The following is a 10557-nucleotide window of genomic DNA, read 5'->3' on the forward strand; positions in this document are numbered from 1 at the left end:
ATGACCAGTTCATGTAGTTTTTGAATATGATCAATCGTCACTGCAAAATCTTTCCCCAGCGTTTCACCTACACTTTACATTTCAATAAGCAGGGATGCAAACTCATGGAGAGTGAAAAAGGTGACGATACCAGGGCAGACACAAAACCACTCAGAAATCATTCACTTAAGTGCCCTATTTTGGGATCAAAAAGGTGACTGTCACCTAAAGGTGACTAGTTTGCATCCCTGAATAAGATTAAGTCCTGCCAAGTTATCAATCAAGGAACACACTACCAAGTATTGCAATGTTCAATTTTACAGTCCAGCTGCACCCCACCTTGGTCTTAGGCAGAATAAATCCCATCTTGTGGCTAAGCGGACAGTCAAGTGGTGTGTAGCCTACTACAGCCCAACAAACAGTGGTGTGTTTCTATCTTGCCATGAGACAGTATAATGAATATTAAATGAATAAGCAACATTTCCAGTTCAGTTCCATAAAATATTTAGTTGTGAAATATCAAAAAACAGCAACAACCATTGTCTTGAGGGGACATTTATTTTTACATCAAAACAGTTTAACCAAGCTTGGTGGCCAGTTCCTTGGCCTTAGCTTTCTCCAGCTTGGTGATGCGGGCCGTGGATTTGGGGCCCATGATGCCACCTCCCCAGTGACGACGGATCTGGAAGACAAGTTCGAACAGGGTTAATGGTGCACTTTTGTCTTTGGAATAACCAGACCGTTTCAATGGAGATTTATTTCACCAACAACTCAACCATTATCTTAATACTATACGATGAACGCTCACCTCCTCGTATCTGTCGTTGTAGTTGGTCTTGATGGCTTCCACAAGCTTGGCAAGTGCACCTTTGTCCTCACTAGGAAAGAACAAATCCAGTCAGTATTATGTTGGAAGTGTTCAGAGATTGAGCAAGAAGGTATTCAAGTTGCCTCTTTACCTCCGTTAAAGGCTCAATAGCCACATGTCAGGGTGATAAAATTGTATCCAATTTATATTTTGTATAATGTAATTGCATAATTGAGACAATTTAGGATACAGAATATATCAAACCAAGTACCTTTTTCCTTAGTTATTCAAAATCAGCCAATGAGTGCAGTGTGCAGCTAAATTGTCTTTTCAGAAGACTAAATCATAAAAGGGCAAAGTTTAATTGAGCACAGCAGGCTGCTTGTGCCTGGGTCAAATGAAAATTAAACTGCCATTTCCCCCCCATACTTCAGTAAGAATACACCCCATTACATGAGAAACATCTGAACGCAGAAACTTAAGTGACAAACAAAATAAATTTAAAAAAATTCACCAAAACTTTACAATGTACCAAAACTGCTAACTTTGCCTTAGTTTTCCCTGCCTACAACTCAAAAGTAATGACCAAATTAGTCATCTTAATCCATTACTGACTAGTGCAGCAAGGCCATGGGAGCTGCGGCACATGATCCTCTCCCCGCTGTGCAAACAGTTCATTGCGTCTCTCCATCATTCTTTTGAAACGTCAAGGTAAAGTACTAGTGTGTGAATCAAGACTGAATACAGCCTGATGTGTATTAAGAACCACACTGACTGCTGAAGCAAATGCTTTGTAAATATTTCACCGATTTTGAAGGACTTAACGAAAAGGCTCATATTGATTCGAGATGCAAGTCAAATGAAATAAAGGTCAAACACATTAAAACCAATAGTTAATATAATTGATTTTAGCCAGTCCAGACATTTATACCAAGTGGCCAAGTTCGAGGGGTGCATCAAAAGGTTAACTAACACCAAACCCACCAACTGTACATGTCACACTTGTGCGCAACGCTGTTCAGGTTGTCATGCGTGTACTTACGGGTTTATCTGTGTGAAGGCAACTGAAGTGCAGGTCTTTCTGTGCACCAGTCTGCCCAACCTAGCCTTGCCCTTGATGATGCAGTACGGGACGCCCATCTTGCGGCACAGAGCGGGCAGGAAGACAACCAGCTAGATGAAACACAGGAACCAAAGAGGAGGAAACGTTTTTAGGCATCTGCATTTTTGAACCACTGTCGACAAGTTGACAACCTGTCATAACTTATCAGGGATCTGATGAAGAACTGTAATATCCACATTACAAAATGTTTTAGGTAAAAAAAAAAAAAAAATGCATCCTTGGGTTGTGGTCTCTGCTCAGGGTTAAAAAGCTCGTATGTTTTGATCCACATAGAGGATTCAGGTGAAGAAATTCAGACATCATTGCAAGTGACCACCTCTCTAGACTGAATTGTACCAAAACAGCGGGTCCCATGTTGACATTTGTCTTGGCGATTTGGTGAATGTATGAACTGATATTTACCTCAATTGGGTCCACATCATGGGCGATGACGACCAGCTGGGCCTTCTTGCTCTCCACCAGGGTGGTGACTGTGTTCACACCTGAGAGGAAGGGAAATATAAAAACCTGTTAATTTCCACTCAGCAAGTATCCTTCCCTGACAATATTATAGGTTTTGGCCAATGCTCAGGGTTAAAAAGCTCGAAACCATCATTAAGAATTTCAGGTGAAGAAATTCAGGTCATCACTGCATCGAGGCCAAGCCAGTTAAAGCTACACTAGGAAACTTCACAAGGTCGCTCCAAATGGCAGCAAGAGGCAACTAAAACATTTGAACTTCCATACCAAGAAATCATGTCACATTGTGTTAGTAAACTGCACACAGCATGTGCCTGTTCACTGATACAGCCCGACTGATTGCTTTAGACACAAGGATACCAAAGGGACGAGAGCATAAAATATCTAACATTAGAGAGTCCAACTTTCTCTGGATGGAGTGCTTGCTCACTGCTGTTTAAACAAGAACGTTCCCCATCAACTACAAACTTCACAGATCAAGGTTTTCGATTCTTCTGTATGCCTCACCTGCACGGAGCACAGGGGGCCTCCTGGTAGGAGTATCTCCCTTCCCAGCAGCCTTCTGCTCAGCGCGGGCCAGCAGCCTCTGCTTCTTCTCCTGCTTGGTCTCCGGCCTGTACTTGTGGGCCAACTTGAACAGCTGTGTGGCTGAGGAGGAAAATGTGGATGGTCATATTACAATCAAACTGTCAACCACCCTATAGCCCCTGCCTGCTCAGTCTGGTCTAAAGGCAGAGAACTGAAAAGTATTTCAGGTAATTGCATCAGTGATCTTGGTGGGAATGTCAGCATTGCTGTTATGATAGCAAATATTCTTTCACATCATTTGCAACAGTTGTTTATTAAGAACCACTTAACTCTTTTTTTTATATTAGGGCATTGTCTTCAATCAGTCAAATTAAAAAAAAAAAAAACATGACTGGCTACTTTATAGCTCAGATGCAAGATCACAACCCACTTCTCCCTGCAGCTTACCGGTCTGGCGGTCCAGAGCCTGGGTGAACTGGTTGATTGCAGGGGGGACCTTCAGACGCTTGTACAGGATGGAGCGCTGTCTCTGCAGTCGGATGTAACGAGGCCATTTCACAAAGCGTGTCAAATCACGCTTGGGCTGGATGTCCTGGCCTGTGGGAAAGGACAAGAGAGTGCTGACCGTTTGGCATGAAACTGAGGTTAAGCAGTTTTTTTTTTATCTGAAGTGCATCAGCGATCTTGGTGGGAGTGTCTACATTGTTGTTAAGATAGCAAATATTCTTTACATCATCTGCACTGTGTTTGAGATGGTGCCATCACAAATACTGCATGTTCTCAAATGCCATCTGTGGCTACTTACCAATGCCAAAGTTCTTTGGCCTCTTCTCAAACAAGGGGTTGACCACTTTCTTGGCCTCGTGCTTCTTGGCCACAGAAGGGGCAGGTGCCACCTTCTTCCCCTTAGCCTTCTTTCCCTTAGGCTGTCAAGAGAAAAAAAGTGTATTAGGGTACATTGGAGAAGATCAAGTGTTCTTTAGAAACCAAAACCTACATGACCTTGACAGTGGCTTTAGCTCAGGGTTAAAAAGCTCGTGTTTTGAATCCACACATGTGATTCAGGTGAAGAAATTCAAAGCATCATTGCAAAAGCCAGTGAATCTTAAAAGTTGTTGCCAAGTTAGGTAGACTCACAATATTACCCCTGGAAAACATACTTCTAACTTAAATTACTTATTTTTATAAATGCATAAGCACTTTTAAGGTTCTGTTGGTTACAATTTGACATTTAAATGACACCACGATAATGTCCAATTTGACATCAAGTGTCCAAACACTGTTCCATCCATATGAACAGGGCACCTGATTTCATCTTAATAACCATGTGGCATCAGTACTCTGAAAACAGTGGCGTTGTTTTTCGTGTTTTCTAAACGATTACCCCAAATCACATCAAGGCTTTTTGGTGTCTAGGAAAAAACTCCATTAGTAACCACAATCTCAGGACAAAGGACTTAAGTAAAGCTAGTCAGTTGGCGCATAAAGCAAGCTAAATCCCCTTGTTGTGTTAGCAACACCGTCCATCTTCATTAACTTAGTACTTTACCTAATAGCATGTCACACAAACCAAAGAGACGACTAGCTAACTGGTTTAGTTAGCTCCATCACTGATGCGTCCGATAAAGACCATATCTTATTTGAGCCACAGACACTTTGCACATTAAATTGAGATATTGTACTAATAAACAAGAGTACTGCATTCGAGTAGAAGCACCCCAACGTAACGTTAACATTTCTACAACGTCGCACTAGCCACAGGCACTGCCCGGCCCCGCTAACGTTACACTACCGGGATAGCCAGCCAGTCAAGCACCCATGTCCAGAAGGTACGGGTCTATTTTAAGTCATTCTGACATTAGCCACAAAATAAGACAATTTTACTAATAACTACGGTCCATATTCACGTGCGAACAATTAGTGGAAACTGTCGAAACTGCCACATAAGTAACCCGTGTTCAGCAATGTTAGCGTTAGCTTCCTCGTAGGGAGCCACAGGGCTACGTGAACCGGCTACACCGGGGTCACTTAAGAGAGATTTTAGCAAAAATACCACAACATCGACACGCAATAGCGACTTAATATAAAAGGGTTGACTTCATACAATTGATAAGTGCAATCTATAACATAAAATAATACATTCAGACAGAGATTCAAATGGATGTAAAAAGCTTAAGTATTTCCTCCGAAGAATTAACTGTGCACGCACCATGTTGGTTCAGACAGAAAGGAAGACCAGAGGATTCTGGGTAGGATAAATACCGCGATGCTTCCAGCCTGGTTACGTTGTTTCCTACGCCCTGGTCTGGGGTCAGATTTCACCGCTGCACATCTGCTTTTCAGTTATTTAGAAAAAAAAACTCATACCGATCCAGAATCAGTGTTAATCCAGGTCAAATTTCCTGGTACGTCATATTCAATGGACAGCAGTCCATGTTGTTTTTGTAGGCTACTGCATGGATTATTTCTATTCTCATAAAAATAACGTTACCGGTCAAAACTATGCATTATCGGCAAGGAGCTGTTACAGTGTTATTAATGTAATGAAACTGAAACCATGTCAGTTTTCTGTGTATGTACTGGACGCTATAATTTACTTTAGTGCCTCATTCATTTCTATGATGAAAATACTGAATAGCTGCTAATACTACGTGCTTGTCTGGCTGCTGTCCACCCATTCTGTTTTATTTTGGTGGTAAGCTCGTGGTCTGAATGGGGTGTCGGTGTTGGGCAGCTGTGTAGCCACTAGCCAGATGAGCTCAAAGCAAAGAGACTCTCCTCCAAAGCTGCAGATAGAGATGATATCAGGTCCATGCTGGACAACTTCACAGAAATCAAAACGGCAATGCATGTAAGAGCAAGAAACACTTCTGTTAAATGTGATACCTCAAAACAAGAGGCACCTGAGCTGCCTGACGTCCCACCATAATCACCATGACACATTCAAAATGATCAATCATGCTAATACGGCCATTAATTCAGCTAATTAATGCACTTGTTAAAAAATATCTCCATGCCAACATACTTTTCTTCACATAATGGGTGGTTTTAATATAAGCTCAGTATCTTTAAGCATGAAGGAGTTATAGTAGTTTTAATAAAATCTGTGTTTCCTTATTAATATGCAGATTTATGCTGCAAGATGCTCCAACATCTAATCAGATCTATTCTATTGTTTCTATCATGTATTGTCAGGTCTCATGGCTATCCCTAAGGCATAAGTTTTTTGTTTGTTTTTTTAAATGCCAATTACCAACTTTTATTTTGAAATTTACCCTGAATACACTGTTCCTCTGCCTCACAAGCTCCAGTTCCTATTGTCACTGTTAAAATAACATAAAACATAAATAAGTCTTTGTTTTCTATAAAAGTGCTCATTTGTGTCAGTATGTATCAAGTCCCTGCACAGACCAGCACCAATTAAAAAATAGAGACCAAACATTGTTGTGGTTTGTCTAATTTGTTTTTCTGGACTAAGAGCTGTCTCTTTTTTTTTTTTTTTTTTTTAATTAATGCACTGCCTTAGTAGAGTAATTAAACCGTCCTAAGAGCCATTTTATGTGTTATCCCATTGGTTCTGTTCTACTTTTTCCAGTTTATCTTTTAAAGATATACAGAGGTTGATTAAAAAAAAAATCCACCATCTAGATGATTCAAAAAACTTTCAAAAATCCTATCCTGTTTTTGCAACAGGTTAATATACCTGTAAACCATTATAACTTTGTTCATAGTTTAATAGTTTAGAACTGCGAGTATGATCTTGTGCTTCATTTTTAAGTTTGCTTTTGTGATGCAGTTTTCATTTTAAAGCTTTTTCTTTATAATCCACCAATCATTAAAACTAATAAATGGTTTTAAATTTTAAATCAAACTGCATTATTTTTCTCGTAGTTTCGTAGTCCCACCACCCAAATTATTAGACCAAGTCAGTGAAAGCAGGATTCAAAGTGAAATTAAGGCATGCCTTGCCTCATGTATTCACTTAAACACAATGAAAGACATTGACTGCTCAGATGAAAAATGACACCTTTTACTTTACAGCCTTATCACATCTAAACCAACATGCATATCAAGAGGCATAAAGAGACAAAGATGGTTCCTTGTGTTTTTAATGACTTTTGAAATGCACACACAAAAAAAAAAGTATCTATTAAAACCAAAACAAGCCTCCTTTAGGCTGAAAATGTCTACGGGGTTAAAATGCAGCTAAAAGCCACAAACTGAACCCCAAGGGAAGAAGCACTAGCTTGCCTTATTACACTGGTTTCCTTCCCAGGCTGACTTTTCTAAAAAAAATATAATGCAATAACCAGCAGATACTTAATGAAATTAAACAAGACTCAAAATTCATGATCCAGGCTAGCTGACATTAAAGAGGAATACCACTCCAAATTTTACTCATATGGTCTACTAAAGTTAAATATTTATTTGTGAACATGAACAGCTCTCTCCCAAAGCCAGAAACCAGAGCACCAGTACTTGAGCCTGTGACATCATCAAGATGTAAAATGTGGAGCCGTTCCATGGAGGCTGAACTGGGAAAGATGGTTATGGTAAGGGTGAAAAGTTTCCTCTGGATAAGCATACAGTTTGACAGAGATTGTTAAAATACTACAGAAAACTTAATGAGTATAAAATCTCAACTATCCTGTGGATCCACACAGTCAGTCCCCTCTTCACCGTCTATGGAGCAGGTGGCGGTTTTTACATCAGGAGCATCATTAACAAGATCACAGGTGTAATTCTTAGTTCCCTGGTGTCTGGCTTTGGGGCAGAATAGCTTATGTTCAAATATTTATCGCACCGTCTTAGACTATAACATGAATCGTTAAATTGAGTCCTCCATCAATACAACACATTCTGCCAGTAACCATTAATGACAAACCCATACGTCAGTCATTTTGGCAGTGACAGAAGTCTTGGAAACAATACAAAAAAATGGTGTATTCACACCATTTACAAAAATCACAACGCTATTTCAGGACTGACCTTATCCTATTAGTTTTCACAAAAATCTCCAGAAACTCCATAGCTCATTTAGACGCTTTATCAAGAGAAGAGAGGACAGTCAGCCATAGGTGGACATCAGGTTGAGAAGTTTTCCTCAGTACCGTCGATTCATCTTTTTGAACTTCTCATAGTGGTAGTCGTCTGTGGCCTTCTCATTATTTGGACGTTTGCGGTAGTTGGGTGGTGACGGTGCTGGTGATAACATGGACAATATTAGAAGTCAGATTAACCAACAATTAACGAGAATTATTAGGAATTACTGTTCTGACTGTGCCTTGTATACATATACACTAAAAGTGACTGAAAGCACAGTTCATACATTGCAAAAGAATCAAATATCTGACTCCGACTATCTGAAAACATTTCTTTTGTACTGTTAATCTTTTAAACTAAACTTTTAATAGCTGCTGCTTTTATATAGTATATGTATGTATGTCTCTCTAGATGTGTGTTTCTATGTGTATGTGTACATGTTTTTTTTTTTTTATTGCAATGTGTAATGTTGGACCATTTAATAAAATATTTGTGGAAATAAAAAAGAAAGCTAGGTTCATCCACATCTCTCTCTCTCTCTCTCTCTCTCTCTCTCTACACACACACACACACACACACACACACACACACACACACACACACGTATATATAATTTCTATTGGTATCTTGAGGCTCAGTGGCGATGTGCTGCTGATACAGGATCGTATGGTTCAATGTGGGTCGGTGCGCTCTCTTACCCTCTGAACCTGGTTTCTCTGTGTCACCCACGCGCAGCGGCCTCGCTTTGGGCTCTTCTCTGTGTCTGTGGTGCCTCTGTGGTGCGTTCACATCCTCACGATAGACTGAGAAAAGAGATTCATACAATGAGCCAAACATTCACCTCTGGTTATATCAACTTAACCCCTAAAAACAACAACATGGCATCACAGAGTTAACTCAATTTTTAGAAAATCAGATTAATAGCACTCACATCGGTTGTGCTGGACATAGTTGACAGCGATGTTGGTGGGTACAAATGATGTGCCATGGTCCTTTTTCCTGTTCCTCTGCTCTGCCAAGAGTTTGGCTTTTGCTTCCTCTGTGTAGATAATGTTTTTTATCTTTGCACTAGAAAGCAAATTAAATAAACAATCGCCTGTCAGCAACAGTGAACTTGTTTTGTAGGCCAATGCATTGTAATATTATGTCAAAACAAACTTCAGTGCTATGAAAAACATAGAAACATACTCAATGCCAAGGTCAACCTCAGGGATTCCACTCAGCATCTGATTGGACAACATCTCCTCTGTCTTCTTGGCGGAGTTGACTCGGATGTTCTCGGGCAGTTCATACAGGTGATCCTCTGCGTTCTTTACCTTCACCTTCTGCTCCTCCGCCTCCATCAACCCCTTTTTCTTTTTCAGCTCCGTCTCTATGTACTTCATCCTGTTGAGAATGAGTCAGAGACAGCAGCTGTGTTTCAGAGTTGAATCCTTGCACAAGGATTTAACAGCAAAACTGCACACACCAATATTCAAATCTAAGACTTAAATTTTATGTTAAGTGTTCTTGGCATTTTTGACATTTTGATTTCCAACTGACACACACCTTACACTTATCAAACATAAATTATAGGTCTATTAAGCTGAACCTCCACACTTCAATATAAAGCATACATACATGTCTGCATCCTCATCTCTTCTGTTTGTTTCAGCAGAGAACGAGGTGCCCAGGTTGAGGTCTGTCTCCTCTTCTTTTCTGCATATGGGAAAGAGATTGTTTTAACCAACATCATGTCACATAAGACTGCACACATAAAGAGCACACACTTTACTTAAAAAAAAACCGTAAAATCTATCAATATGAAACAGTGGTTAAAAGTGTACGTTGCTTACATGTCCCTACTCCAGTCTTTGACTTTCTTCATGTCCACAACCCCCCCTGTCTTCAGTTTAAATGGGTCATCCTGTAAAAGAGATGCAATGTCACAGATGTAGCTTGCTAGCTAGTTTTCAAAAGTTTAACACTTAAGTATCAATCAATTATATCAATCCAAGCGAACTATAAATAAATACTGAAAGCCACCTACCTCAATCTCGGCCTCCAGCGGTAGTTTTTCCCCCGCCATCATGTCGGACAAACTAGTGAGAATGAAATCTAAATATTAATTTAATTATAATTTTGTTAAAAGCAAAACTTAATTAGGTATATGAATAATTTAGAAAAGTCCTACCTGACCCCGGTCTGTCTTTTCCTCAGACTCTGAAGTTCTTTCGCCTCGTCCAGTTTTGCTCTAAATGAAGGGGGAGCAAAACATAACTTAAAGTACATGAAGTAATTAACTGATGTTGGCCAAACAAATTCAGCTGAGAAATCTGTGTTTGATAACAGTCAGCATTGCGGTTGGCGTATAAAATTAGCTAGCAAGCTACCTTACGAGCTACCTAACGCTGCAGGATTTGAGTTTACCTTACATCGGCAGTCACCTCATCATCCTCCTCTTCGTCGGATGACTCCCTTCTCCTCCTGAACTTCTTACCTGACGACATCTTTTCAACGTGCTTTTCAGAGCTAGATAAACAAATTTATATTCTATGTAAGTTTCTCGGCAATGCGCGGTGGAAGAGTGTTGTGTTGTGGGACACGTTTAACTGACGTACAATACCACGTCACTTCC

At 40.0% G+C, this 10557-nt stretch overlaps 3 protein-coding genes and 5 non-coding genes across 8 annotated transcripts in view; 1 reads left to right on the forward strand and 7 right to left on the reverse strand.

Moving 5' to 3' along the window:
* st6galnac6 (ST6 (alpha-N-acetyl-neuraminyl-2,3-beta-galactosyl-1,3)-N-acetylgalactosaminide alpha-2,6-sialyltransferase 6) overlaps positions 1 to 10557 on the forward strand; it is a 216061-nt gene that overhangs the window by 26957 nt on the left and 178547 nt on the right. The gene's annotated exons all lie outside the window — the stretch shown is intronic.
* rpl7a (ribosomal protein L7a) lies at positions 519 to 5138 on the reverse strand. The gene is made up of 8 exons (XM_071911994.2): positions 5107 to 5138; positions 3703 to 3823; positions 3345 to 3494; positions 2877 to 3017; positions 2313 to 2392; positions 1830 to 1960; positions 788 to 857; positions 519 to 661 (listed from the first exon to the last, which is right to left on the reverse strand). The coding sequence occupies exons 1-8, from the start codon at positions 5107 to 5109 to the stop codon at positions 557 to 559; spliced, it is 801 nt and encodes a 266-aa protein (XP_071768095.1). The 5' UTR covers positions 5110 to 5138; the 3' UTR covers positions 519 to 556.
* Positions 2142 to 2218, reverse strand: LOC139921692 (small nucleolar RNA SNORD36). The gene has a single exon (XR_011785111.1). It is a non-coding gene; the product is annotated as a small nucleolar RNA SNORD36 (small nucleolar RNA).
* On the reverse strand, positions 2473 to 2544 carry LOC139921694 (small nucleolar RNA SNORD36). The gene has a single exon (XR_011785113.1). It is a non-coding gene; the product is annotated as a small nucleolar RNA SNORD36 (small nucleolar RNA).
* On the reverse strand, positions 3130 to 3200 carry LOC139921695 (small nucleolar RNA SNORD24). The gene has a single exon (XR_011785114.1). It is a non-coding gene; the product is annotated as a small nucleolar RNA SNORD24 (small nucleolar RNA).
* LOC139921696 (small nucleolar RNA SNORD24) lies at positions 3569 to 3638 on the reverse strand. The gene has a single exon (XR_011785115.1). It is a non-coding gene; the product is annotated as a small nucleolar RNA SNORD24 (small nucleolar RNA).
* Positions 3913 to 3989, reverse strand: LOC139921693 (small nucleolar RNA SNORD36). Its single transcript, XR_011785112.1, has one exon. It is a non-coding gene; the product is annotated as a small nucleolar RNA SNORD36 (small nucleolar RNA).
* On the reverse strand, positions 6991 to 10545 carry c2h9orf78 (chromosome 2 C9orf78 homolog). Its single transcript, XM_071911992.2, has 9 exons — positions 10350 to 10545; positions 10114 to 10173; positions 9970 to 10021; positions 9776 to 9846; positions 9561 to 9638; positions 9129 to 9326; positions 8872 to 9008; positions 8639 to 8743; positions 6991 to 8099 (listed from the first exon to the last, which is right to left on the reverse strand). The coding sequence occupies exons 1-9, from the start codon at positions 10427 to 10429 to the stop codon at positions 8002 to 8004; spliced, it is 879 nt and encodes a 292-aa protein (XP_071768093.1). The 5' UTR covers positions 10430 to 10545; the 3' UTR covers positions 6991 to 8001.

The sequence above is a fragment of the Centroberyx gerrardi genome, chromosome 2 (genome assembly GCF_048128805.1).
Source record: "Centroberyx gerrardi isolate f3 chromosome 2, fCenGer3.hap1.cur.20231027, whole genome shotgun sequence".
Taxonomy (NCBI): domain Eukaryota; kingdom Metazoa; phylum Chordata; class Actinopteri; order Beryciformes; family Berycidae; genus Centroberyx; species Centroberyx gerrardi.

Bases quoted from the DNA above. Each gene is read 5' to 3' on its own strand.
- rpl7a (XM_071911994.2), bottom strand. The intron at 3,018-3,344 runs GTAAGCTGCAGG...TTTCCTCCTCAG, and splicing joins GGCTCTGGACCGCCAGACCG to CCACACAGCTGTTCAAGTTG. The intron at 1,961-2,312 runs GTAAATATCAGT...TGTTTCATCTAG, and splicing joins ATGATGTGGACCCAATTGAG to CTGGTTGTCTTCCTGCCCGC.
- c2h9orf78 (XM_071911992.2), bottom strand. From the start codon at position 10,429: ATGTCGTCAGGTAAGAAGTTCAGGAGGAGAAGGGAGTCATCCGACGAA. The intron at 9,327-9,560 runs GTATGTATGCTT...CATTCTCAACAG, and splicing joins AGAGATGAGGATGCAGACAT to GATGAAGTACATAGAGACGG. The intron at 9,009-9,128 runs GTATGTTTCTAT...TTTGCTTTCTAG, and splicing joins GAGGTTGACCTTGGCATTGA to TGCAAAGATAAAAAACATTA.